Genomic DNA, 26764 nt, shown 5'->3' with positions numbered 1-26764 from the left:
GGCGGCGCTCGAGGGCCCCGAGCCCGGCACGAGGGACCATGAAAGGTAAGCGCGCGCCGCCACGCGGGGCAGAGCGGAGGGGGCGCTCCTCCCGGCTCGGAGTCGTCTCCCTGCCCTCGTGATCGGGCTGCGACAGGGACTGGGAGACCCGGAGTGGAGGAAGGAGAGAGGAGGGGGATGGAGGCGCCCACACCCACGCCCCTCGCAGCCCTGTCCTCACCGGCCACCTCTCTGTCCCTCAGAAACTAGTCAAGAGAAGCTCCTGATCCCTTCAACCAGTCAGTGCAGAAAGGTGTCACAGCCCAAACTTACCCCAGTGCAAATCCCCACGCTGGGCACCCATCCCAAGGGCTACTGCAGCGCCCCCTTAGCTGCCTAAGATTCCGCTCCAGGAGCCTCAGCCCCTTCCCCAAGAGAGGCCTCCTGCATCAGAGCCTCCACCCGGCCCTGCCCCTGCCCTGCCCTCTGACCTCCTTGAGACCAGGCAGCTGGGGAAGCCCTGGTGTCAACAACCGAGCGCCCCCTACCCCCCACCCCATGGTCTCCCTTGCAGCTGGTTTTTGGGATAGAAATAGGAACCAGACATGGTCCCAAGTGGCCTTTCCTGGGCCTGGCTTTCTGGAGGCCCAGGAGAGACGAGCGTGGCCTTTAAGCTCACGTTGAGGCCAGAGGAGAAGCAAAGGGCTTTGGAGCCATCCCATGGCACAGAGAACCTTTGAGGTTTTTTAATGCCATCTCCAGTGCCTTTGAGCAATCCTCCTATCGCGCCAGGGCAGGTGGCTTGTGTTCCTGGCAGTGAGAGCCTCGCCACCACATCGGCGCACTAAAAGTTGAAACTGAAAAGGGCCTTCGAGATCACCTGCAGGGCTTTAACCTGTACTCTCAGGTGCTGTTGAGAAGGTGTGGGGGCAGACGAGGCGGGCCCTGACCGCTTAGCCAGGTTCACCCGGAACAACGCTTTTGGTCTTTTTACATATGAGGGTCTGGGGGTTCATTTGAAGAAAGGGCTCTGCAGGCCACCCTCTGACTGAACGCAGCCTCTGCGTTGTACTGTCGGAGACACTGAGGCCGAACAGTAGGGCTGGCTTCACGGATGTGCCATCTTTGTGGTCCCATAGGGCCCCGCACTTGGTTTAATGCACAACTGATGCTGTCTTGGAACACTTAATACTTTTTAACAAGGGACACCCCCTCTCTTTCATTTTGCACTGGGCCCCACAAATTATGTAGCTGTCTGTGGTCAGAAGTGATTCGCTTAGGATTCGCAGCTTGTCAGGGAACGAGAGCCCAGGGCTCCTGACTTCCAGTCCAGAAGACACCCCTGCCTCTCTGCTGCTTCCTTTTCTCTGGCACCTTCTGTCTGGCTTCCTGATGGCCTCACCATGTCTTGGAGTGTCTGGGATGAGCCCAGCACGTTATAATCAACCCCAGGGAGTTCCCCTGGCAGGCAGAGAGGAGCCTCGCCCACAGAGCTCCTGTTCCTCTGCCACATTTGTGAAGCAGTATCCTTCCGAGTCAGCGGGCTGGGGCGGGCTGTTTCCAGAAGCCTCCGAAAGGTCTTAGCCTACATCTCCCACAGGCTTCGGGCCGCTCTGCCTTGGACCTTGATGGTGGTGGTGAGATGCTGCATGTTCTCAGAGAGGTTTGGGCTCTACCAACATTCCAGACAAACATTGTCAGAGAAAACATAGTGAGGGAAAGACGGGCAGGGCCCAAATCCTGGGAAATGGAGGAGAAAAGAGCTGGTGGGAATGACGTGTGTCACCAGGTTCCAGGGACCTCCTTGCTGCTGGCGGGGAGGCTGTGGCTCCCAGAAGCAGCCCTGGCTCTGCCCAGTCACCGCCTTTCCCTGCTCTGAACCCGTCCACTGAGGCCTTTAGGGCAGCTGTCACGTGTTTTCCCTGCGGTGTCAGGGAAACCCTCAGTGATCCATCCCCAGGAGCAGCCCGGGAGTGACAGGGCGGCAGAGTTGTGGGGAAGGTGAGGGGTGATTCCCGTCCCCAGCAGCCAGGAAGAGCCGCCACCTCTACCTGAGATGGAAACAGCGGGGCAGACAGCAAATATTTGGCCTTTGGGATCTGTGGAGTGTGAAGAACCAGGATTTTTCCCACCCGAGTGGAAAAAGTAAAGCGTTGGGCAGATCAGGGCGGGCAGCCCTGGCCCAAGGTGAGGCTGGCTCTGTGTGCTCCTCCAGAGGCCCCGCCGGTCCGGTTACATCTGTTGGCAAGGGATCAGGTCCCCCACTCAAAGCAAACACAGTGATGTGATGTTTTATGGGGGAAAGGGGCGATGGCGGGGACGGTACTTAAACAAGCAAACATGCCTGTCGGGCAGCACAGCCCGCCGCTACTGAGCGCCAGGACCCTCTGTGCCAGCCGAGACGCCCGCGCCCTGGGCACCCTGCCTGCCGGGCCTCCTGCACGGCCATGTCCTTTGATGCCAGCTGGCACCCGGCTCCAGGGGCACCCCCTAAGGGGCACACAGCTGCCACCAGCCCCTCGGTGACAGGCCACCTCAGAGCATCCCGCTGGCTTTTCCAAGCCATTAACAGCCATCTGTGGAATTGTTCCCACACCTCCAAGAGGGTCTCAACAGAGGGGCCCTCCCAGACCCCCAAGAAGCAGTGTGGCTTGCTCATTGTCCCTCTCTGGGCCCTGTTCTCCTCCTGGGTGGACCCTGAGGCCACTTGGGGAATGGAAGCGACTCGGTAGAGCAGTGGATGGAAGTGAGCCTGACACCTGGGCCTCTCCTTTGCCCTGAGAGACTTGTGCTCAGCTGCGGGGACAGGGCCAAGCCACACCCCACTTGTCCCCAAGCGTGGGAGGAACAGCCCCTCCCTGAGGAACCAGAGAGCAGTGCCCACACCACATGGCAAAGGGTGGCAGGGACAGGTGGGGGCTGTGAAAATACCACAGTGTGACCCCCAGCCTGGCCGGCAGGGGAGAGATTGTACCCACTCATGAGCGGGCAGCCTGGTCCCCTCGGAAAGCCCAGCCTCTGTACCCAGACCTCAGGCACTGGAAGAAGGCTGGGCTGGAAGACAAAGAGCTGAGGTGGCAAAGAGCCACCAAACGTCCTGGCTCAGGGGGCCCAGGAGTGACAAAACGGCCACCGTGCCATCCAGCCGAGGTGACTTTCATAACTTCAACTCAAGTCAAAGCTACTTTGTGAGAGAGGAAAAAGCATTCTGCTCCTCAGTGGGCGCTGGCAGAGAGCTTGGCAGTTTCCCCGGAGCACAGGAGCCACTCTCCGGCACCCAGGGTGGTGGGATGGACCGTGCCACTCATGTGTGCCCCACCCGTGTTTGATTATGTTTTGTTTAACAAGTGTGTATTGGGAGCACTGAAGCCCCAAGATCATGCCTGGCCCTGTCACAGCCCAGCTTTGTCCCTGGGCCGCAGTCCCCTCATTCTGGGACTCCGTCTCCCTTTTCCCTGGCTCTTAGGGGGCGTCACTACATCTGTTCACTGTGTCCACCTGAGTCCCTCACTGGGCTGAGATCCTTAAAGGCAAGGATCATACCATGGTGTCCTCAGCACCTGACGTAGGTATCCGGTAAAGGCACATGCTCCTATTTAACAAACTACTGACCAGCTGCCATGCCAGGGTTCGCGTGTCTACAGATTCGAATGACCGGGGAAGACAGAGGAGCTCAGACACTGTCCTTTCTCTCAAGGAGCTTACTTGTTACTAGGACACTTAAAATTTGTGCCCAAATCATGCAAAAAGGACAAGAAGTGGTAAGTGTCCTAAGAGGTCCCCAGGAGGGAGTTTGGGGTTCTTCTCCTGGATTTCCTCCTTGGCTGCTCTTCTAGATGTGTCTGTGTTTCCAGCCATGGGTACTTTGGGTTGTTCCTGGCCACCCGGTCCCTGAACAGTCTCTTCCAGTCACAGGGATTTGACACATGCAGGTAGGCTGCGGGCACCAGGTTTACTTCTCTGAGATGTGAGCTACGTATTTCCAACAGTGTCCTCAACATCTCTAGGACGAGACCTGCAGACACCTCCTTCAAGATTCAGACATGAGATTCCTTCACCTCCACCTGAGCCCGAGCTAAGAAGGTGGTTATTCTGAGACCTTTCCCCACACTTTCCAGTTGGCCGGTGCGTGCGGAGCACTGGCTCCGGGGGAAGAGGCAGGCTGGGTGGCAGTCAGCAAGGTCGTCTCCTGTCCTCGCACACAAACGAGACACGCACTCAGAGAGAAGCGAGCCATCACAGCAGCGACGCAAGAGACAATGGTGGCACATACAGCAGATTCATAGGAGTCCCGGGGAGAAAGGGTGTTTCCTCGTGGGGCAGGCCACAGGGGCTTCGGGGGCAGCTGAGGGTGGGGAGGACGGATCGGGTCAGCCAGGGAGGGCAGGCAGGAGTGCCGGCAAAAGCTGGGCGGTGCTCCTCAGGAAAGCGTGTTTGGTGGCGGTGGGCAGAGACATGCAGAGAGAAGCAGGGAGCCCCAGGCCCAGAGGTGAGCACAAAGGACTTCTGGCTGCGTCCTGTTGACACTGGGGAGACGGGAGGGGTCCCCCGGAGAAGTCCTACTGGCCACTTCCCTCTTGAGACGTTCTCTCTTGGCTGTAGCCTGTGCTGGGAAAGCTCCAGTTGTAGAGTGGGAGAAAGAAACGAGCTTCAAAGAAGCCATGAGGCGGGGTCAGGGACACAGGCAGAGCACTAGGATGCAGTGTCACGGAAACCAAGAGGACAACGTTCCAAGAGAGAGTGTAGGATGTGCTGATCGGGAGGAAGCCTGTTGGCAGAGGGGAGAGGGGAACGCGTGGGTTGGAAGCAGAGTTTCAGAGAAAAGCAGCCAGGTGGTTTGAGTGAGAAGTGGGGCCATAAAGGTAGGGATGGCCCGTGCTCATTTGAGGGCAGAGGGACAGAGAGAAGGGGATGCAGGAGGTGAAGTGGGGAGGAAAGGAGAAAGGCTCTCTTCACTGGGCCCAGAGGGAAGGGAGAAATAACAGGTACAGAGACTTTTTGCATTATCAGCTGCATGAATCTTTTTATGATACGTACGCATTATTTTTTTAAAAATCAAAAGATTCAGAAAAGGAAAAAAATAGCACTCACATGAAATTCTGCCCCTCAGAGGTAATAAATGACTAGACGTAGATAAACATTCTTCCAGAAATCTCTCAGTGTATGTTTGCACGCAGAACTTGTTTTTCACATATGTAAGATTATACTTTCCATCTTACTCTGTCCTGTGTACTTTTAAAATTCAACAATAGGACATTGATATCTTCCCCGGGCAATAAATGTAGATCTACATTATTTTTATAAATGGTTGCATAACATCCCATAATTTGACTACTATAATTTATTTCACCAATCACCTGTCGCTGGATATTTAAGCTATTTACATTTTCCCTCAGGCTTATCATAGCATGCAGTGATCATCTTTATACATATATCTTTGCCTGGCTTTATAATTATCCTCTTAGAAAAAAGTTTCTAGAAGGGAGATTCCTAAGGGAACGCTCATTTGACGCACTGAAACAGGGTGGGCAGGCTGAGCTCCTGCCAGCATGAAGATGAGGCCTGTAGATTTCCAAGTCAAGGAGCCCTGAGTTTCAACGTAAATGTTACTTACCTCCATTCCAGTGGATGGCAGGAGAAAGGACGAAATAAGCCAGTCCAGGGAATGTCATTATCCAGAGCAGCGTTCCCCAAAGTAGGTGTACCACTGCATATCAGTTCCATAGGATTAGCAGATAAAAACATTTTTTAAAGATTGGCAGGAAGTTCTATGGTCAAATAAGTCTGAGAAACATAGAATTAAACACATTTAAATGGCTTTTTTTGGGGGGGGCACGACTTTTCAAAACGTTCACTATTTTCATGTGAGTCTCTAAGATGGTGGTAGAATATGCAACATTTTCCAAACTTACTTGACCAAAAAACCCTTTTTCACAAAGAATATTTTGAAATTAGTGTTCCCATAGGATGTGTTTTAAAAAATGGATTTTTTGAAAGTTGGAAATTGGTCCTGCAAGCAATGAGAAATGGCAATAAGTGATAGCAGTAATTAGAGTGATATAGAAAAGCAATCCTGATAAAAATGACTGTCACTACCATTTATGGAGCATTTGCTGCATGCCGTCCCGCTGAATTTTCACAGCCACTCTGAGACATGGTTGGTGTTTCCCCTATTCTACACATAAAGAACATGAGTCTCAGAGAAAGGAATACCCACATGAGAGACAGGATGGACCTCAAGTAGTAAAAAATAGACAGAGTGCAGGGTTTGAAAGACCAGAGGTGACAGTGGGATCCAGAAAACTGGCAATTCCCACTCCCCATCCCACTGAATTTCATGGGAGTGGAGAAAGTACTGTCCACACAGAGGGGACCCATGTGTATGTGATGAGGGTGCTCTGCTGCATTGAGTGAATAGCCTGGGCTCTCTTCTCCACAGGGGTGACACCACCCCTGGAGGGGGTATTTAGAAATGGGGTGGGCATTTGGGGTTGTTACCGTGACTAGGGATTGCTACTGGTATTTATGGGCAAGGCCAGAATGCTAAATGTCTGCACAGCCTGGGCTCTCTTCTCCACAGGGGTGACACCACCCCTGGAGGGGGTATTTAGAAATGGGGAGGGCATTTGGGGTTGTTACCGTGACTAGGGATTGCTACTGGTATTTATGGGCAAGGCCAGAATGATAGAGGGGGTGAATCCCATGTAACACAGAATTGTGCCACCCGAGTTGCCAAAGGTGTCCCAGTTAAAAAAAAACTGAGGGCAGGAAAGGGGAGTGTGTGAGTCCATTTTTGTTATAACAAAATACATAGAACTGGGTAATTTGCAAGAATACAAAATTTATTTCTTACAGTGTCAGAGGCTGGGAAGTCCAAAGTCCAGAGAACACATGTGGCAAAGTGACTCTACTGCAGTGCAGGGTCTCACATGGTGAGAAAGGCAGAGCAGAGAGAGAGACTCTCATGTGCTGTCCTTTTGAAGCCCTCAGAACCACGCCCCTGACCACCATTATTAATCTATTCACTAGGGCATGGTCCTACAATCCAATCACTTCTTAAAGGCCTCACCTTCCAATGACTATAATAGGATTTTCCACCCTCAACACTTACAGTTGGAATTAAGCCTCTTATATATGGACTTTGGGGACACAATTCAATCAACCCACAGCAGGGAGGAAAGTCATTTAGGAGATGAGGGTTTAGGATAAAGGGGGGATTTACCCACAGCCTCTGAGGTAGTCAAGAACACAGGGCATGCAGCAGAGGGGGAATCTGGACAGAGGTGACAGGGTCAGCATGAGAAGAAGCCCGTCCCAGAGTAGCAGATGTGGTGTAGGGTGCGGAGGCAAGAAACAGGCAGAACCAAAGAAGCGGATAATGAGAACTTGTTCAGCAGGAGAATCTGAAAGGAGAGGACCAGATTTTTACAGCTGAGAGGGGCAGTGGATTCCCACCCGAATATAGACAAACCTGCAGAGGAAACCCGTGGAGAGGGGGCAGAGGCAGGCGGGTTCTAATGAAAACAGTTCTGCAACCTTAATTATAGCATTCTCCAACCTTCAACTACAGCTATTCTGCAACTTTAAATATAGCATTGGCTTCTCTGAAGACTCTGAAATCTTTATTTTACTGACCCAATTGGCTGTTTTGAAAACGTACTCTGTGAACTCCGCAGAAGATAATCATGAAAATATGTTCCTTGAAGTGCCTAAAGAAAGACCTTTTATTCAGTTCCTCGAATCTCTCCCCCTTGCTGACTTGGATGGAAGAATGCATCCCAGAGAGGCAGAAGACTGACCAACTGCACATTTCTGGTCAACCAGAAGAAAGCCAGTGTGGGCGGCCACAGCTGAGTTAGCAGTTGGTTGACAGGTCTGGGCTATTTTCCATCCCCGGAAGGAGAGATGAACCAAGGTCAACCCCGACAGAGTCAGCAGCCACACATAGCAATGTCCCAAGACATGCACCTTCAGTCAGACTTTCTACGTGGCTCTGTGTGAGCAGAGGCTTTAAAAAAAAAGGAGTTCCTCCTCTTGTGGCTGCCCTTCTGGTATTTGAATTGGATATTATGACCCGTAGGTATGAGAGAAACAGAAGCTCTTTCAAACCTCCAGTGGCTGCAACTATTTTATAGGTCTAGGCTTGCAAAACCTGCCTTAAAGGCTATTTGATTTTTTTTCCCCTAAGCACACTGCCTGCTCCTTGGGTAGCAATCACAGCATGAAGGGTAGGACTTGGCTGTGCCTTCACTAAGTGTTTTATGGGGCTGGCTTTTTCATTGCAGGGACAGGACCCTCCCTCGTGACACCTCAGTCCCTAGGGGCCTTGGGAACAGGGACAGCAGAAACCGGCTCACAGTCTCAGAGGCTTGCTCCTTCTCGGTTCCCGGAGCAGCCTGCAGTCCTGCATTTGTCCTGGAGAAGAACTTTCTCCAAGGTATTTAGGTCCAGTGTCTTCTCCCATGCCCACCCCGCCACCTCCTGTCACAATAGCCATTATCCTGGAATCAGCAAAATGCAAAAAGGAAGGGGAAAAAATTGGTCAAAAGTCCTAAATTTCATGGGTTTTTATGCATGGACACAGATAAAAACCAGAGCCTTATCTTAGGGGCCATAGATATACAGGCAGTATTGTCAGGCGATTCACTGGGACAACAGTGGGAACCAAATAAAACCTCCCCCCCACACCCAAGCAAGAGCTCTTTTAACTTTAGGAAAGGAATATCAGATCCTCTGTTGTAGTTCTGAGAAGGGGAGGGAAGGCAGAACCTAAATTTCTCTGCTGCCCCCACCCCACCAGTTTATGCCTTTGTAAACATCAGGCCTCTGCATATTCACTTGGTCTCTGCTGCTTTAAGCCTTTGCAACCTCCATGTGTCAGTGTTTCCCAACACTCTCTAGCCATGGAGAACTCTAAGAATAAACCAGATTTAAACCATATTTTAGGTCATTAATCTTCATTTTTTAATAAAAATGAGCTAATTAAAACGGCAGAGGCTGGTAGATAAGGAGGATGCACACCTTCTCCAAGGGTTGTAAGCGCATTTTTACCGACCTCTCACTACGTGCACAGCCCTGTGCTGAGAAGGCTGAAGGACGTCTTCCTGAGCACAAGGAGGTGACACGCGACTGAGAGGTAGGACATAAACCGATGTCAGGCCTGGATGGAAAGGGCTTGTCCCAGCTCTGTGGCCTTGCTGAGCTGGACATGAGCAACTCTGCAGGCAGTTTAGATCTTGCTTCAGATTCCCGGACGTTTAAGAACCACTATCCAGCTGGCAGGTCCCTTACACTCTCTGAGCCATTGGAATGTGACAGAGGTGGACTCTGTGACTTCTAATTTCCCTTCCCACTCACAGACTAAGAAGTCTGTGCCTCTGTGTCTCTGAAAACACTTCAGAAGGCTCTATACCCCACACTAGGTCCAATTGCCCAGAAGGCAAGGGAGATGGGGAGTGGGGAGGAATTCACTTCCAGTCTCCGTGGACGTTGCTTGGCCCAGTGCAAGAGGGGAGTACAGATTTGTTTCCAATCAGTCATCCTGTGATCGATCATGACTGTGTCCGCAGCCAAGCTTTTCTCGTTCTTATGTCTGTTTCTTTATGCTACGATGGGAACGGTCTTGTGTAATGTGAACACAATGAGCTTGTGGTTGCAAAGGATGTGAAAGAGGCTCACAAACTCTTAGGATTACGTTCTCATTCACATGCACCAGGCTTGAGCAGCTACCTGCTCAGCACCCCAGAAGTCCGGGCCCCCAGGCATGCGGCTCAGCTGGAGAACAGGGAGGCCGGGGGGACTGGAAAGAGGGAAGATCTCTCTGGGGACTGGGGGCAGCCGTGAGTTATGGGGCTGGGACGTCAGAGGAGGAAGGTGGCCAGACACGCACGAAGACCCTGGTCTGGCAACTGTTCCTTCCCTTTCCATGGGCCTCCCAGAGGTGCAGGACCGGAAGGCTCGTGTTATTAATCCCCGCTTGCTAACGATTGCCAATCCAGTGGTAGGCTATCATGGAGAAAGCAAGGTTACAGCAAAGGCTAGTGCTTTTCCAGAGGGTGTTTGCTGAAGGTCCTCTCAGCCTTGCTTGACTTAAGTCATCCCAGATCACCTGCAAAGGCTGTAAACACCGAAGTGGTGAAATTGGCCCTGGAGCCAGAGTGGGGAGGGGGCCCAGTCAGAGGGAGGGCAGGGAACACTGTGATCAAGGGGTGGAGATAAAAGAGGAACAGGGCCCAGAAGGCGCCCCTGCTCAACGATGGCAGCATGCCTCCCAGGGGGGGCCCAGCGGGGGCCTCGGCCCACTGGTGAGGCTTTGATCAGACAAGTGCTGAAGGCGCCGAGGAACTCCAGCCCGCCTCGCCTGAGGCATTTGTTTATGGGAAACAGACCATAATCCTGTGACTACTGAGCCAAGCTGTCCCTGTTAGCTGTTGGCAGATTGATGACAGGCTGGTCAACAGCAGCCCCAGACACGAGGAGGACTGAAAAGGCTGATGTCTTAGGCAATGAAGTGAATTTAACTTTGCAAATCTTCACATGAAGAGACCAGTCACGCCCCCCATGTCCCTCCCCTACTTTACTCAGCCCCTCCAAGCTCTTGCCCACACACCCACGTGCAGGCACACACACACAACTCGGTTTTCTCACTTGTCCATTTGGGAGACTAATTTCTCACTCTGTCTCTCAGGCTGGTTGTAGGACTCAAATGCAATGATGGACGTGAGAGGGCTTTCAAAGTCCTAAAGCCCACCTCTCCCTTCCCCCCACATTAACTCAGAATCTTCGTGGGTGGGGATGGGCCCCTGACCTGGGTCTCTTGAAAGTTCCCTACATGACTCCATGTGCAGGCATAGAACCACAATGGGAAAGTATGATATGACATCATTCATAGGAAGTCTAGGCAACAAGGGACTTACTCACGTCTGGGAGCTTGAGGAAGACTTTGCCGAGGAGGTGACATTTAAGCCATAACCTGGAGGCCGAGCATAGGACATTCATGGTGATGATGGTGGCACCTTTAATTTGGGGTCACCATGATTCCTTCCCTACTAAGTCCACTTGGGGCTGCCTTTGCTTAGAGAGTGTTCTGTGCAGATTCTGCATCTTGTCTGAGTTGATCACAATGCTGACGGCACAGCATTCGGGAAAGTAGGTTACACGTGCTGGTGGGTCCTAGGATGCTACTATTAGTGATCACTGTCAGGGGCCCCTGAGGCTGCACTCCTGCTGACTTTGTAGGTGCAGAAGCAAGAATTCTTTACCTTGTACAAGCTTTGCTTGTTACCTCAAGGTGGTAGTGGGTATGGTGGACAAGATCTCTGAGTTCAAATCCTGGCTTCACCACTTACATTCTGTGTGCTATTAGGCAACGTTCCTAACTCCTGTGAACCTCAGTCTTTTTGTCCATAAAAAGATTGTGAAGTTTGTGGGTTGTTGTGAAGACTGCCCTGAAGCTAGACCTGGCACGTAACCATTGCATTAAACGAAACAGAAAAGCAAAGCAAAACTTGGAGCTTCCACTTCTAGCATTACTGAATTAAAATATCCTTGGGCTATGAAATTTAGGTACTAGATAAACTACAAACATACTGCTAAATGCACCCAGCAGTGGGATTGCTGGGTCATATGGTATTTGACCCATAGTTGTCTGAGAAACCTCCATACTATTTTCCAGAATGGCTGTACTAATTTACATTCCCACCAGCAATGTAGAAGAGTTCCTCTTTCTTCACATCCTCATCAGCATTTGTTATCTTCTCAACTATCTATTCTGTTCCATTGGTCTATGTGTCTGTTTTTGTGCTAGTACCATGCTGTTTTGATTACTATAGCTTTGTAGTATGTTTTGAAAACAGGGAGTGTGATGACTCCTGCTTGGTTCTTTCTGCTCAGGATTACTTTGGCTATTCGTAATGTCTTGTTCTATATTAATTTTTGAATTGTCTTTTCTATTTCTGTAAAGTATTTCATTGGTAATTTGATGGGGATTGCACTGAATCTGTAGATCACTTTTGGTAATTTGATCATTTTGATGCTATTGATTCTTCCAATCCATGAGCATGGCATATCTTTTCATTCTTTTGTGTCTTCCTTAATTTTGTTAATCAGTGTTTTATAGTTTTCCTTGTAGAGATCTTTCACCTCTTTGGTTAAATTTATTCCTAGGTTTTTTATTTTTGTTGTTGTCGTTGCTATTGTAAATGGGATAGTTTTCTTGATTTCTTGTTCAGCAAGTTTGTTGTTGATGTATAGAAATGATGCTGATTTTTGTGTGTTGATTTTGTATCCTGTAATTTTACTGGATATTTTTATCAGGTCAAAGAGTTTTTTGGTAGAGTCTTTAGGTTTCTCTCTCTATAAAATCATGTCACCTTCAAACAGGGACAATATGACTTCCTCCTTTCTACTTTGGATGCCTTTTATCTCTTGCCTAACTGCTCTGACTAGGACTTCCAGTGCTATGTTGAATAAAAGTTATTTTCTTAATTTTTAAAAGCTCTTTATAAATTTGGTTCATTAACTCTTTATCTGTGATATATGTTGTGAATATTTTCTCCCAGTTTGTCATTTGTCTTTTGACTTTTTAACTTTGCTTATGGTGATTTATTTATTTATTTATTTATTTTGCCATGCAGAGTGTTTTTATATTATTGTCATGCAGTTAAATATATCACTCTTTCTTTTATTGCCTCTGAATTTGGAGGTGCATGTTTATAACTCCCCTCTGCAGACATCTGCCAAGCAGTCCAGCTTCCCCCACCACTTGCATACCTGCTGCCCTGAGCAAAGGCCCTGGCTAGCTCAGTCCAGACCATCTCTCGTTTCTCAACACTCCCTGGGGGATTTGGCTCATTCTGCCATATTTTAGGTGTTTACACAGGGAGGAGGAGGTATGAGGTGTCTGGGGACGAGAGCAGTCTGCTGAGTGAGACAATACAACATGATTCAGGTCTTATTTAGGAATACCAGGGAACCAGTACCCATCAGCCTTCAGACACGAGACCTGCTTCTTCCATAGCCCCTTTGCCAGCCACCCTGGCTGGTCCAGGGTGAGGCAGTGCCAGGCAGAGGTCTGTGCCCATCCTGTGTCCTTCCAACCCCTGCTTCCTCCTCTCCATGGTCCCCCAGCTGGGCTGGACACAGAGTCTTGGTGGGGACTGTGCCTGGGCCAGATTCAGCCTTGTCCCTGGAGAGGAGGACTTCTGAGCTGGGGGACCTAAGCCAGATCACACAACCAGCCTATTTCTTTTTCCTCCACCCCAGGGGCTTGAGCAAGGTGCAGATAGAGCAGGTCACTGAGCTGGCCTGTGTATCCACCAGCTTGTGGGCAATGGGGAGATCTCCTTATCCCAGGGATGGGACATCCAGTTCCCTGGCCTCCTGATTCTTTCCTCTGTCCCCCTTTTCTCAGCTCACATCAGGTCACCTGGAGCTCAGGTGGGCTCGCTTGGACCCAGGGTAGGGGTAGGCACGGGCTGTGGGGACTGGTAATGAATGGGACTGCTGGACAGGAATGGGTGTGGCTCAGGGTCCCAGCTTCAGGGTCTGATGACACTGGCTCCATCACAGTGAGGTCGGCCGGCGGCGACGGAGATGCGTTGTGTGTTACAGAAGAGGAACTGGCTGGTGACGACGAGGACATGCCATCCTTCCCATGCACCCAGCAGGGTAAGGACTCTCGGGGCTGCCCCTGATCTCCTCTCTGAGCCGAGACTCCCTGCCCCCACCCCCAGTTGGTGAGAGACTGGTCTCTCTAGATGGGCTCTAAATCCTGGCTGTCCTTTCCCCAGTGTGTCCAAACGTGAAAGGACAGAGTTGCATGGCCCTGGGCCCCTGCAGGAGGGAAAACAAAGCTTAATTCAGGGGCCATCTGTCTCCAGGGCTCCTCCTGAGGCCTGTCGGGGGCCTCTGCCATCTCTCCAGGGCCTGCCCCAGGGCCTATCTTCTAGCTGACCCTGAACAGTCCCCTTCCTGGTGTCCCATGCCATCTGAACTGCTATTTAAAGTAGATCCCCTCAGTGGCCTCCGGAATTGATTAGAGCAGTTTTTCCCAACCTTGGCTATACATTGTAATCACGCAGGGGTGCCTGAGACCCACCCTCAGAAATTCTGAATTATTTTGATCTGGGGTGTGCCCTGGGCATCAGGATTTTAAATGCTACTGGTGCTCATAATGTGCAGCTAAAGTTGAATTCCCCTTAGGAATTTCACAGCTGAGCTGTCACTGCCTTCCCACCAGGCACTGGCCACCTGCCAGAGTTTCCAGGAATACCTGGCCCCTCTTCCTCCATACCAGCGACCCAACTGGTGGACTGTAACCATCCGTTTGGTTTCCAGGAGAACTGCTGGTTACCTGCCAAGTTTGGGGATTGGTGACCAACCTTCTGGTTTGCCCAGGACTAAGAGGTTTCCCAGGGTGTGGACAGTCTCAGCAAACCATCCTGGAGTTCCTGCGGCAGGCAACTTTCAGTGCTAAACCCAAAGATCCTGGGCATCCTGGGACGCAAGGGTCACCCAATAGGGCCCCAAGGCTGGCTGCCCGTGCCTTGGGTCATCAGCAGGGCCAGTGCAGAGGGAAGACATGTTTCCCCACCCCATGGGCCGAATGAAGATGTTGCAGAGAGGGACCGATGTCACGATGAGGGTAGGGGGTGTCCTTTGAAACCCTGCCTCTGTCTCTTCTATTCCAGAAAGTTCTAGGACCTAGAGAAGGGCAGGAAGATGATAGAGAATGAGGGTGTAGAACAACTCCCCTCTTGAGCCTGGTTTGAAATGGGATGAGGCAGGCCAGAGCAGGAACATGGGACTGACCCTCCCACTCTGTCCTCAACCACTGGCCTAAGCCACTGCCCTCTTCTGTCCCCCACAGGCCGGCCGGGGCCCCGCTGCAGCCGCTGCCAGAAGAACCTGTCTTTGCACACATCAGTGCGGATTCTTTACCTCTTCCTGGCCCTGCTCCTGGTGGCCGTGGCTGTGCTGGCCTCTCTGGGTGAGTCCAGGGTGTCTGGCCAGGGCTCTGGCACCAAAAACTCCCCTGTGAAGATGAACACTGACCTCTGCAGCTGACAGCCCAGAATCAGCACACTTGGGGCTAGGGAGTCATAATGCATGGTCCAAAGGCCTAGCTGCAAGGACTTACTCCTGGTGGCTGTGTGGCCCTGAGCAAGGCACTCCCTTCGCAGGGCCCCTGTTTTCCCACTAGTAAAAAATAAGATGATAGGACTAAACCAGTGGTTCTCAGTTTCAGCTCCATGTTAGAATCACCTAGGAGCTTCAAAACTGTAGGTGCCATTATTGGGGGTCCCAACCTCAATAATGGAAAAAATAGAGTCAATTCCATTATTCAGGTTTGAGCCCCCATAATGGCATTGACTCTATTTTTCAGCTCTCCAGGTGGTTGTGTTGTAATCCAGGGTTGAGATCACTGGACTTCTAAGCCCTTTCCATGGTCTATAAGAGTGTTTCTCAAAGTGAGGTTGGACATCTACCTGTGGTAACATCACCCCCAGTGTTTGTTCAAATGCAAATTCCTGGGTCTCACCCTTACCTACTAAATCAGAGTCCTGCAGGTGAGGGACTGAAGTGCGGTGATTCTCATACATACTACAGTTCGTACAACTGTGGTAGCTGGCCCAGGTGATGGCTTACAGCCAGATTCAAATAACTTCTACCTTCTGGATGCCAACAGTTTAAGGTAAACAGATTAAAACAAATTTAGCAGTATCTCACCATGATCCTATTCCACTCTCAGCTTCAGACTTGGAGAATTCAAGCTCCGGTAGGTTTGTTTGTTCTAATCAACTAGATAATAGAGACGAGGCTGGGAGCAGGGAGAGGCAAGACAGGCCCAGGGTGGCCCTCACTCTAGGTGCCACCCTGAGAGTGAGTACCTCCCAAAGAGGGGCACCTGGTCCTGGCCCTGGCTAGAGACATGCAGTCAGCAGCCTTCTGGGCTCAAAAGCAAGGGGCCAGCATATCAATGATTTGAACAGACACTCTAGTCATCTTCTAGGAATCCTGAAGGCATTAGTTAATCCAGCACAAACCAAGCACCTACTATACTCCAGGAACTGGGAACGCTGAGATGGGTCAGTTACATCTCGCATGAAAAGGAGTGGTTCTTGACCTTGTCTGGATGTTAGAATCCGTGGAGTACATTTAAAAATACCAGCGCCAGAGTCCCCCCCCCTCCCCCCATGATCCAGATGAATTCAGTCACAATCTCTGGGGAGGATCCAGGCCTTCTGCAAGCTTCTTGGGTGATTCCACTGTGTGGCCAGGTTTGAGGACCACGGATTTCAGAACTCCCCACGCCCCTCCGTCATCCCTGCTTGGCTCCACCTCTGTTTGCTAAATCACTTCGTGGAGATTGGCCTTTCAGAAAGTGGACAAAATCCCAGGCCAGAGGAGGGGAGGAGCCATGGATCATCAAAAGGCAGCTGTACACTAGCCGTCGTCAAAGTTGTCAAGTTCCTGATGGCCCTTGCAGGTCCTCACTTGCAGCCCCCAGGGGACCTGGAGCTGCCAGTGAAGCTCCAGTAGCCACAAGCTGGAGCCCAGAGAAGTGCAGCAGCACCGAGCATTTCAGAGGATGGACAGAGTGCCAGGCGCTAAGGCGTGCATGTCCTCCTCGGTCCTCTCAGCAGCCCTCAGGCGGGAGGCTGCCCCTATCCACATCCAAGGAGGTGGCTCTAGGAAGGTGACGTTATTGCCCCAAGATCCAGAGAGAAGGGGAAGAGGAGCGTGAGAATTGGGGGTGAGGCTTGTGTGTTTACGGAATCATGGGAGACCTCCAGGGTTTCCTTTTTTTGGGTTCGCCCCCAGCATAGGTATTCCAAGTACAGTAAAAAATTAATTTAAAATGCATTAAAAATTAGATAGGTTGATGGATGGATAAAAAGATAAAAAAGATGGGCAGATAACATACAAAAAAGTCAATAAAGCAAAATGCTAATTGTAGAATCTAGGTGACAGGCACATGGGTCTTCACTGTACAAGTCTTTCAATTGTTCTTCTTGAAAAAATTGTAGAATCTAGGTGACAGGCACATGGGTCTTCACTGTACAAGTCTTTCAATTGTTCTTTTTGAAAAACTTTTTTTTTTTCCTTTTTGTCTTTTTTCGTGTCCGGCAATGGACCGCAACCCTCAGTGTCACACCCGCACCGGACCGGGACCGGAAACGAGATTGCAACCCTCAGTGCTGCGCCCGCCCCTCGCTCAGCCAGTGAGCGGGAACCGGTCCGCATGTGGGATCCGAACCCTCGGTGGGAGCGCCGCCGCGCCCCCAAGCGGCGCACTGTAGCAGTGCGCCACCGGGCCGGCCCTCTTTTTGAAAATTTTTATGGTTAAGTGTTGGTCCTATTTCTAAAAAATTGATAGGTTCACACCTCCAAAATATACGTATTGATTTATAGATTATATATGTGTACTCTTTATTGTATAAATTATAAAGCACGGTTTTAAAAGGATGGGAAAAATAAGGTTTAAAAAGTAAGGAAAATGGCTAAACAAACAGTATATAGTTACAAACAGTGAAGAAAGGAACAGGCTGGATGAATCATGGAGTGAGCTGCTGGCTACTGGCCTGGAAGTAGACTTGATGGAGCACTAGAATAGGAATCGAAGTCATTCGGTCTCTCGGGACCTCTGTTCCTCCATCTGTACATGAGATCTTCATTGGTGGGAGGCTCAAGTGGAATGACAACTATTGTAAATGGTGAACTGCTAGTCTGATATAACAGCACATGGTTTAGGTGCTCTCAGCACGTCACTGTTACTCATTAAGTAAATCTCTTGACAGATCTTAGATGTACAATGTTAACTGGAGCCCGGAGATACCAAATAATTTGGAATCAAAGAATTTTAGAGCTGACAAGAGCCTTAGACATCATCAAGCTCCTCATTTTCATTTTTACAAATGTTTAAATTGAGCTGTGGAAAGGTTCTTTGGTCTGCCCAAAGTCACCCAACAAATTTGATTTAAATCTGGGATGAGAAGCTGTGTTACCCCACGCAATGCTAACTCCATCCCCCACACTCGAACGTCAGAGGATCTGTGGGGAGCCTCTCGTCGACCCTCAGTCCAACCACGCCCTCCTCTCACTACCAGCCCACCCAGGCAACTGCTGAGCTATGCTCTAACCACTGGAGACACAACCCTCTTAGCATGGTGTGAGGTGGCCTGGGGGGTGTAAACCATTATAACCTTTTTGGGTGGGGCCATTAGGCAACTTGTATCAAGGGCTGCAGAAATGTTAATGCCTTTGGGCCCAATAATTGTACTTTGAGCAGTTTATCATATGCATGTAACTATCATATATATAAGGATTATTTCTAGGGTCAAGCATTACTAATATTTATGTATCGAGTTTTATGTATAAGTCCAGAAGAGGAGGTGCCTTAAGTGTCCTCAACAATGGGGGATTTTCATATAATTGCCGTACAGAGTACGATGCAGACACTAAAAGCAATGATTTTAAAGTGATTCAAGGCTTGATGGAAAATGTCCATGACATGATACCAATAAAGGTAAATAAAAGAAAATAAATGAGATATTCAGAACATCCCAATTCTGTTTTTGTTTTCTAAAAACAAAACATATCTATGTACATATCTATGTAGATGTAGAAAGGTAATCTATGTAAACAAGACTGGAGGAAATATAAGACATTGATGGCAACAAGCTCTGCGTGATAGGATTAAGAATCACTTTATTTTCTTTTTTGTATTTTTTCCTGAATTCTCCCTATTCTTTCCTATGATCAGGTCCTATTTCTAAAATCTGGGGTGGGGGAAGGATATTATTTTTCTTAAGGGATGTGTGGCAAACTGTGGCGGTAAGAAGCATCTTCCCAGCTGCTCTGGGAAGCCTCACTGGAGGGTGAGTGGTTTTGTTACAGAGGGGCTGATAAAAACACCTCTCGACAGGTGGCTCCTGTTTGTCTGAACTGAGACCCTGCCCACGTTCTCATCTGTACTCCCCTACAGTTTTCAGGAAGGTGGACTCTCTCTCAGAAGACATCTCCTTGGCCCAGTCCATTTATGATAAGAAGCTTATGTCAATGCAGGAAAATCTCCAAGGACTGGGTAAGTGTCTTGTGTCCAGATATGCCAGTGACTAGGTGTAGCGCCAGTATTAATCAGGGTGGGTGCCTGATTAGTGAGGGTGCCCGCCATGCCATGGAGCCCTGGAGTAGGGCAGGCTTTGCCAGCCTTCTAGGCACAAGAGAAGAACAGCCAGCTCTCTGCTTCCCTCCCCATCCAAACAGGGTTGCTGCCCTGGGATATGCACAGGACTGGGACAGAGGCGTCTGTGGGGAGGTGCAAATTTATCCAGCATCTACAGGAAGAGAAGCAGCCAAATATAGTCCATTACCAAAATACCCTCATGCATATGAAATGTTCCCAAGGTCTCCCAACAAGTCAGCCCCTTACTCTTCACTGCCTTAAGCCATGCAGCAATTCAGGATACCCTTTATCTTCTGCCTTAACCAGGAACATTCCAGGGGTTTAGAGGTGGTCTGCTCTGATGCAGATAGAAAGTTCTGGTCTGCCACTCATTGTCTGAGTGCTATTTGGCAAGCACCTTTTCTGTGCCTCATTCCTCATGAGTCACGGGGTGAAAGTTCCTGTGCCACCTTCTTTTCAAGTTTATTGTGGGAAGATCCGATAAGATAACATATAAAAATATTTGGAGAAATTTAAAATAAAGTATAAATGGGAGGTTCTTGGACCCCTCAGGAAAGTTATGAAGATATATTCTTGAGAATTTAGTGGTAAGATAAAGAAAGTAGATCCTCCATTTCAGATCGTTATCAAGACATTTTGGTAAAAATGAGATTCCACAGGGACGGTAAGGCTTTTCTGAGAAGGATGTCATAGCAGGACTTAGGAAAGGAAGCAGGGTCAGGAAGCCACTTGCCGACGTATTATGCTCTGAAGTATTTAATTTAAAAGAGCAAGCGTTGTGCCATGATCCCTAAGCAATGCAAAGTGTTGTCTCTGCAGATCCCAAAGCCCTGAACAACTGCTCTTTCTGCCATGAGGCTGGGCAGCTGGGACAAGAGATCCGGAAACTGCAGGAGGAGCTGGAGGGAATTCAGAAGATGCTTCTGGCCCAGGAGGTCCAGCTGGACCAGACCTCTCGGGCCCAGGATCTGCTGTCTACCACCAGCAGTCAGCTCTCCCAGGAGATGGGAAGCTGCTCCTTCTCCATCCACCGGGTCAACCAATCTCTGGGGCTCTTCCTGGCCCAGTTGAGAGGCTGGCAGGCCACCACAGCCGGCCTGGATCTCTCTCTGAAGGACCTCACGCAGGAGTGCTACAATGTCAAGGCTGCAGTGCACCAGATCAACTTCACCGTGGGGCAGACTTCCGAGTGGATCCACGGGATCCAGCGGAAGACGGACGAGGAGACCCTGACCCTCCAGAAGATTGTCACCGACTGGCAAAACTACACCCGGCTGTTCAGCAGCCTGCGCGTTACCTCGGCCAAGACCGGAGAAGCAGTCAAGAACATGCAGGCTGCCCTGGGGGCCTCATCTCAGCGCATCAGCCAGAATTCCGAGAGCATGCATGACCTGGTGCTGCAGGTTATGGGCTTGCAGCTGCAGCTGGATAACATCTCCTCCTTCCTGGACGACCACGAGGAGAACATGCACGACCTCCAATACCATACCCGCTATGCACAGAACCGCACCGTGGAGAGGTTCCAGTCACTAGAAGGACGCATGGCTTCCCACGAAATCGAGATTGGCACCATCTTCACCAACATCAATGCCACTGACAACCATGTGCACAGCATGCTCAAGTACCTGGACGATGTGCGGCTCTCCTGCACGCTGGGCTTCCACACCCATGCTGAGGAGCTGTACTACCTGAACAAGTCCGTCTCCCTCATGCTGGGCACCACAGACCTGCTCCGAGAGCGCTTCAGCCTGCTCAGCACCCGGCTGGACTTCAACATCCGCAACCTGTCCATGATCGTGGAGGAGATGAAGGCCGTAGACACACAGCATGGAGATATCCTTCGCAATGTCACCATCCTCCGAGGTGAGAGCCAGAGCCAGAGCCAGGCTGGGCTGCAACACAGCTCCCACGGGGCCCTGGTGATCCTGCCAGACACCGAACTACCTGGGTTTAGGCAAATCCAAGTGGGCTGATGCAATCCTGTAGCAAATGCCTAGGGCTTTGGGTAGCTTTAAGAAACATCCTCGCAAACCTCTTTTGCAAATGTGTGATGGCTTCTAACTTTGCCTGTTACACAAATCTGGATTTTCATATGTGGATTTTTTAAATTGGGGCCATACGGAGAAATGGGCAGGCCTTGTCTTTTGGAAACTCTGTTTCCTCTTGTTTTCCACCCCCTCCCCACCCCTCCTGAGTGTTCTCAACTATCTGCCCCTCAGAGCCCCTCACTCTGATGCTGGCTTCTCCTCCAATCCCTCTCATGTTCCTCTGTATTTTCCAGAGTTCCCCAGAGAAAGAACCAATAGTATGCACTTAGGTAAACATTATAAGGCATTGGCTCCTGTCTCTATGGAGTCCAATATCTGCAGAGCTGATGTCCCAGTTCAAGGCCATCAGGCAAAAAGCATTCTCTCTTACTCAGGGGAGGGTGAGCTTTATTGTTCTATTCAGGCCTTTAACTGCTCGGATGAGGCCCACCCACGTTAGAGAGGACCATCTGCTGAACTCAGTCTAGCAATTTAAATGTTAATCTCATCCAAAAAGAACCTCACAGAGACACCTAGAATAACATTTGACCAAATATCTGAGCACCCTGTAGCCCAGTCAAGTTGACACATAAAACTAACCATCTCACATCCCCATCCAAACCTAACCTTGACAATAGAACTGATAATGTGATAATGTCTTTCACACTTAAATTGAAAAGACAGAAAAGGAGTGATGTTTCTTCTCCATAGTGGAATTTATATTTTAATTGACAGAACATCAAGGTTGCAGCCAACACCATGAGTTACATCTTATAATTTTAAGAAGTTAGCAAAAAGCATTTAGGGTTGTGGGGGCAGGCAGGAATTTCTTGATATTTTTTAAGCCCCACACATAAAGTTTTAAATATAAGACTGGAGAAAATGTTAATCTATCTGAGCTAGATTGTGGCCAACTGCTTTTTGAAAGTTACAAAGGTAAAGGAAAGAAGCCTACACTCTGTGGGTCCCAGTGGTGTGCCAGGTGCTTTACTCACCAATGTACACATTCACTCAACAGAAACATGATGAACACCTACTGTGTGTCAGGCACTGTGCTGGTGGAAGGGATTAAAGGGAAACAATCCCTTTGATTGTGTGGGATGAGCCCACCCACATTAGGGAGGACTATCTGCTTGACTCAGTCTACCAATTTAAATCTCATCCCCAAACACCCTCACAGAAACACCCAGAATAATATTTGACCAACTATCCGGGCACCCCATGACCCAGTCAAGTTGACACATAAAACTAACATCACAAGTACACCCCTCGTCAACTTGGCAGCCACACACATCTCCTTAAACCATACTTAATCTCCAAATAAAGACAATAACAAAGTCATAATTTCACCTAACATGATGCAGCTATCCTGTGTACAACCAAAAATTCACTAACCCTTCCCCCAGAAGAGGAGTTAATCTTTGAGTGACTTTTATTCTGCTGCTTAAATACTATGACGTGAAGTTAACAATATTTACATATTCCAGTGATATAAAGTCAATGCATCTTACATCACATGATAAGGGAATAAGAGAAGGAAGAAAACAAAGTTATTTCCTCTACATGCCCATAACCATTCATAATAAAATAAGGAGGACATACGCATGACAGTCTCAGTCCCGTTTCTGTAACTGGTCATGCGCATGCAGCTAGGGTACATAACTATCTTGTTCCACTCTCCATTCCATATTCCCTTTGCCCTCAGCAACCGCTTCGGCTGGTCATGGTTCTTTACCGGGTGGGGTGATCCAAACCTTCATTCCCATAGGGTCTGAGCCATTCGTAGTCCTGCCTAGAGGGGGTTGTGGTAGTTTTCCATTGACTTAATCATAGGGCATGGCAAGACCAAGAGACACCCTAAGGAATCTCTTGTGTTCTCTTCATATTCTTCCTTACCTCCACCGTGGAGCAGTCCCATTTCTCCTCCATAGTCAGGATCAATCGTGCCGGCCAGCACAAGTGACCCTTCTGTGCCTGTTGATTCAAAGGCGTGAGAAGCCCAAAGTTGCCAGGTGGCAGTCTTCACCTTTTGTTAGAAAGAATCTTTGCTGCATCTCTTGGTGGGAATTCTCCCTTTGGAACTAAGGCCTCTACCTCAGCAGAGCATAAGGTCTTAGAAACAAGAAGCAAAAAACTGCTAGTGGGTCTCCAGGTATAACGGTGAGTGGTGCCCTCCCGTTACCTCCCGTTGGTTCCTTGACTCGTGGGTACTGGCTATAAGAGAAAAGCACCATATATTAGAGGCTGATTCAGAGCATATACTAACTTCTGGAGAACCTTGCCCCAGCCTTATAAGGTACTGCCACCAAGCTCTAACTGTGACTTCAAAAGGCTGTTCCACCGTTCTAGCAAGCCAGCAGCTTCAGGGTGGTGGGGAACATTCCATGAGCATGCACCCATCGCTGTACTTCATCTACTGTGAAGGGTGTCTTGATCAGAAGCAATGCTATGTGAAGTCCATGACTAAAGTATTCTTTAATCCCACGGATAGTCATTTTTGCAGAAGTGCTACACGCCTTCAAACTGCCGCCAGGTAGCTGGCTGATCACCCCAGGGAATGGTGCCAAGTGAGAGACTCGGAATTGATCTCTGCTACTGGCAGATTGGGCAGTAGCAGTGGCCAGGTTGGTCTTGGTGAGTGGAAGTCCATGTTGCTGAGCCCATGCATGACCTCCGTCCCTGCCACCATGGCCACTTTGCTCATGAGCCCACTGAGCAACGACAGGAGTGTCTGGGGAAGGAGGCTGACTTGGATCCACAGAGCAGGTCATCCTGTCTACTCGATTGTTAAAATTCTCCTTTGCTGAGTTCACCCTTTGGTCGGCATTCACATGGAATACAAATATCTTCAAAATTTTTTTCCATTCATAGCAGTCTATCCACATGTCTCTTCCCCCAATTTCCTTCTCAGTAATCTTCCAATTATGTTCCTTCCAAGTCCCTCATCATCCAGCCCAACTGTTGGCCACAGCCCATGAATTGGTACATAGTTGCACATCTGGCCATTTCTCCTCCCAAGCAAAATGTACACCCACGTGCACTGCCCAGAAATCTGCCCACTAGGATTCCCCTTCACCACTGTCCTTCAGGGACGTCCCAGAAAGGGATGCAGTGCCACAGCTGTCCACTTTCGGGTGGTGCCTGCATGTCATGCAGATTCACCCATAAACCAGGTCCAGTGTTTCTCTTCCTCTGTCAGCTGATCATAAGGAACTCCCCATGAGGCCACAGATGCAGGCTGAGAGAGAGAAGGCAGTGTGGCAGGAATGGGAACCATGGGTACTTGGGACACTTCTTCATGTAACTAACTTGTGCCTTCCGGACCTGCTCAGGCCTGATCACAGGTGTACCACTCCCATCGATGATCGAGTGCTGCTGTGCACGCCCAACTTCATATCACACCAGCTTGTGATGTGTGGCTCAGGTCGCATGGTAACTTGGTGGCCCACAGTTAAGTATTCAGTCTCTACGAAGGCCCAGTAGCAGGCCAAGAGCTGTTTCTCAAAAGGAGAGCAGTTATCTATGGAGAGTGACAGGGCTTTGCTCCAAAATCCTAAGAGACTGTGCTGTAATTCACCTATGGGCGCCTGCCAAAGGCTCCAAACAGCACCCCTATCTGCTACTAACACCCCAACGACCACTGGGTCTGCTGGGTCATAGGCCCAAGGGGCAGAGGAGCTGCACAGCAACCTGGACTTGTTGCAGAGCTTTCCTCTGTTCTGGATTTCCACTCAAAACTAGCAACTTTATGGGGCTGGCTGGTTAGATCACTTGCTTAGAGTGTGGTATTGGTAACATCAAGGTCAAGGCTTCAGATTGCTGTATCAGCCAGCCACAAAACCAGCCAAAAAAAAAAAAAAACCTAGCAGCTTCTAGGGTCATTTAGTAAATGGGCAGGGGGAATATGTTGCCTCCAAAATCCAAATAGACCCACTAGGCATGCGCCTCTTTCTCGGTGGTAGGAGGGGCCAGATGCAACAACTCGTCCTTCACCTTAGAAGGGCTATCTCAACATGCCCCACACCATTGAACCCCTAGAAATTTCACTGAGGTAGAAGGCCCCTGAATTCTCATCAGATTTACCCCCCCACCCCGGCATGAAAATATCTTACCAGTAAGTCTAGGGAGTTGCTACTTCATGCTCACTAGGTACAGTCAGCATGATGTCATCAATGTATTGGGCCTGTGTGATACCTTGTGTAAGAGAGAGGCCATCAGGATCCCTGCAGACTAAATTATGACCTAGGGCTGCAGAGTTGATATTCCCCTGGGGTAGGACAGTGAAGGTGGACTTCAGCTTTGCCAGCTGAAACAAACTGCTTCTGGTGGGCCTCATGGACAGAGATGGACAAAAAAGCATTTGCCAGGCCAATACCTCACACCAGGTAAGGGATGTTTTAATAGCAACTGCAATTGGACAGTCACCACCAATTAAGTTTACAATAATCCACTGTCATTCTCCAAGATCTGTCTTCTGCACAGGCCAGATGAGAGAATTGAATGGGGACTTTGGGGAATGGGGGTGAGCCAGGAAATCACCACCTCTGCTCTTTCAAGTCCTCAATGTGGCACTAATCTTTGCAGTCCCTCCAGGAGTGCAGTGTTGTTTTTAATCTATTGCTGCCCTAGGTAGAGGCAGCTCTAGTGGGCTCTGCTTGGCCTTTCCCACCATAACAGCCCTCATTCCACAGGTCAGGGAACCAACATGGGGATTCTGCCAGCTACTGAGGATGTCTATTTCAATTATGCTTTCTCGAACTAGGGAAATAACCACAGGATGGGCTCAGTGCCCTACTGGCCCCACTGTGAGTTGGACCTGAGCTAAAACTCCATTGATCACCTACCTCCATCACCCCGATGGTGGGCCACAGTGACGTTTTGGGTCTCCTGGAATCAGTGGTAGTTCAGAGCCAGGGTCCAGTAGTGCCCAAAAGATCTGATTATTTCCTTTTCCTTGGTGCACAGTAACCCTGGTAACAGATCACAAGTTCTTTTGGAGAAAACTGGGAGAAAAATTATCAGTATAAATTTTTGGCAGTGTACCGGGGTCCTTCCTCAAGAGGACTTGGCCTCCCCTTCATTCAAAGGGTTCCCAAGTCTGGGAATTCATTGAGGGGCTGTGGTTCTCTGTTTTTATGATTCAAGTTAGACTTCTGTTAACATAAAATTTTTTGTTTATTCATATCAAGTAAGAATTTAGCAGGCTTCCCGTTTCACTCAGGAATACCAGGATCAACCAGCCAGTGCCATAGGTCTACACGCGTCAGACTGTTCTAATAGCTGCTTTGACTCTGCTGTCTGTTATGTAGCCGTGTCCACCTTGCCACTTAGGTGCTTTCACACTGGGATCCAATTACTCCCATTGCATTTAGGTTTCCCAGTTCAGTGACTGTGGTCCCCACTGTGAGATCTGGCCTGCAGAGAAAAGTAGTCACATAGCTCCTCAAGCCTGCCTGGGCTCCCTTCACAGTCATGACAAAAGGTGTGTCTTCCAGACTCTCCTAGGGTGGCTGAGTAGGTCTTAAATGACAAATTTACTTTAACATTCCAATCTCCCTAAGACTTTGAA

At 49.5% G+C, this 26764-nt stretch overlaps 1 protein-coding gene across 2 annotated transcripts in view; it reads left to right on the top strand.

Annotated features, from left to right (window-relative positions):
* The first annotated feature begins 7 nt into the window (after positions 1-7).
* SCARA3 (scavenger receptor class A, member 3) overlaps positions 8-26764 on the top strand; it is a 35416-nt gene continuing 8659 nt past the window's right edge. The window contains exons 1-5 of one of the 2 annotated variants that reach the window (XM_008575880.1): positions 8-45; positions 13549-13647; positions 14849-14968; positions 18908-19066; positions 19988-21031. In XM_008575880.1, coding sequence (XP_008574102.1) covers positions 39-45; positions 13549-13647; positions 14849-14968; positions 18908-19066; positions 19988-21031 — 1429 coding nt within the window. In that variant the 5' untranslated portion in view covers positions 8-38. The remainder of the gene's footprint in view (positions 46-13548; positions 13648-14848; positions 14969-18907; positions 19067-19987; positions 21032-26764) is intronic. The other variant, XM_008575881.1, reaches the window with a different exon arrangement.

The sequence above is a fragment of the Galeopterus variegatus genome, unplaced genomic scaffold, assembly GCF_000696425.1.
Source record: "Galeopterus variegatus unplaced genomic scaffold, G_variegatus-3.0.2 Scaffold1249, whole genome shotgun sequence".
Classification (NCBI taxonomy): domain Eukaryota; kingdom Metazoa; phylum Chordata; class Mammalia; order Dermoptera; family Cynocephalidae; genus Galeopterus; species Galeopterus variegatus.
This window is presented reverse-complemented; position numbering and strand designations above follow the sequence as displayed.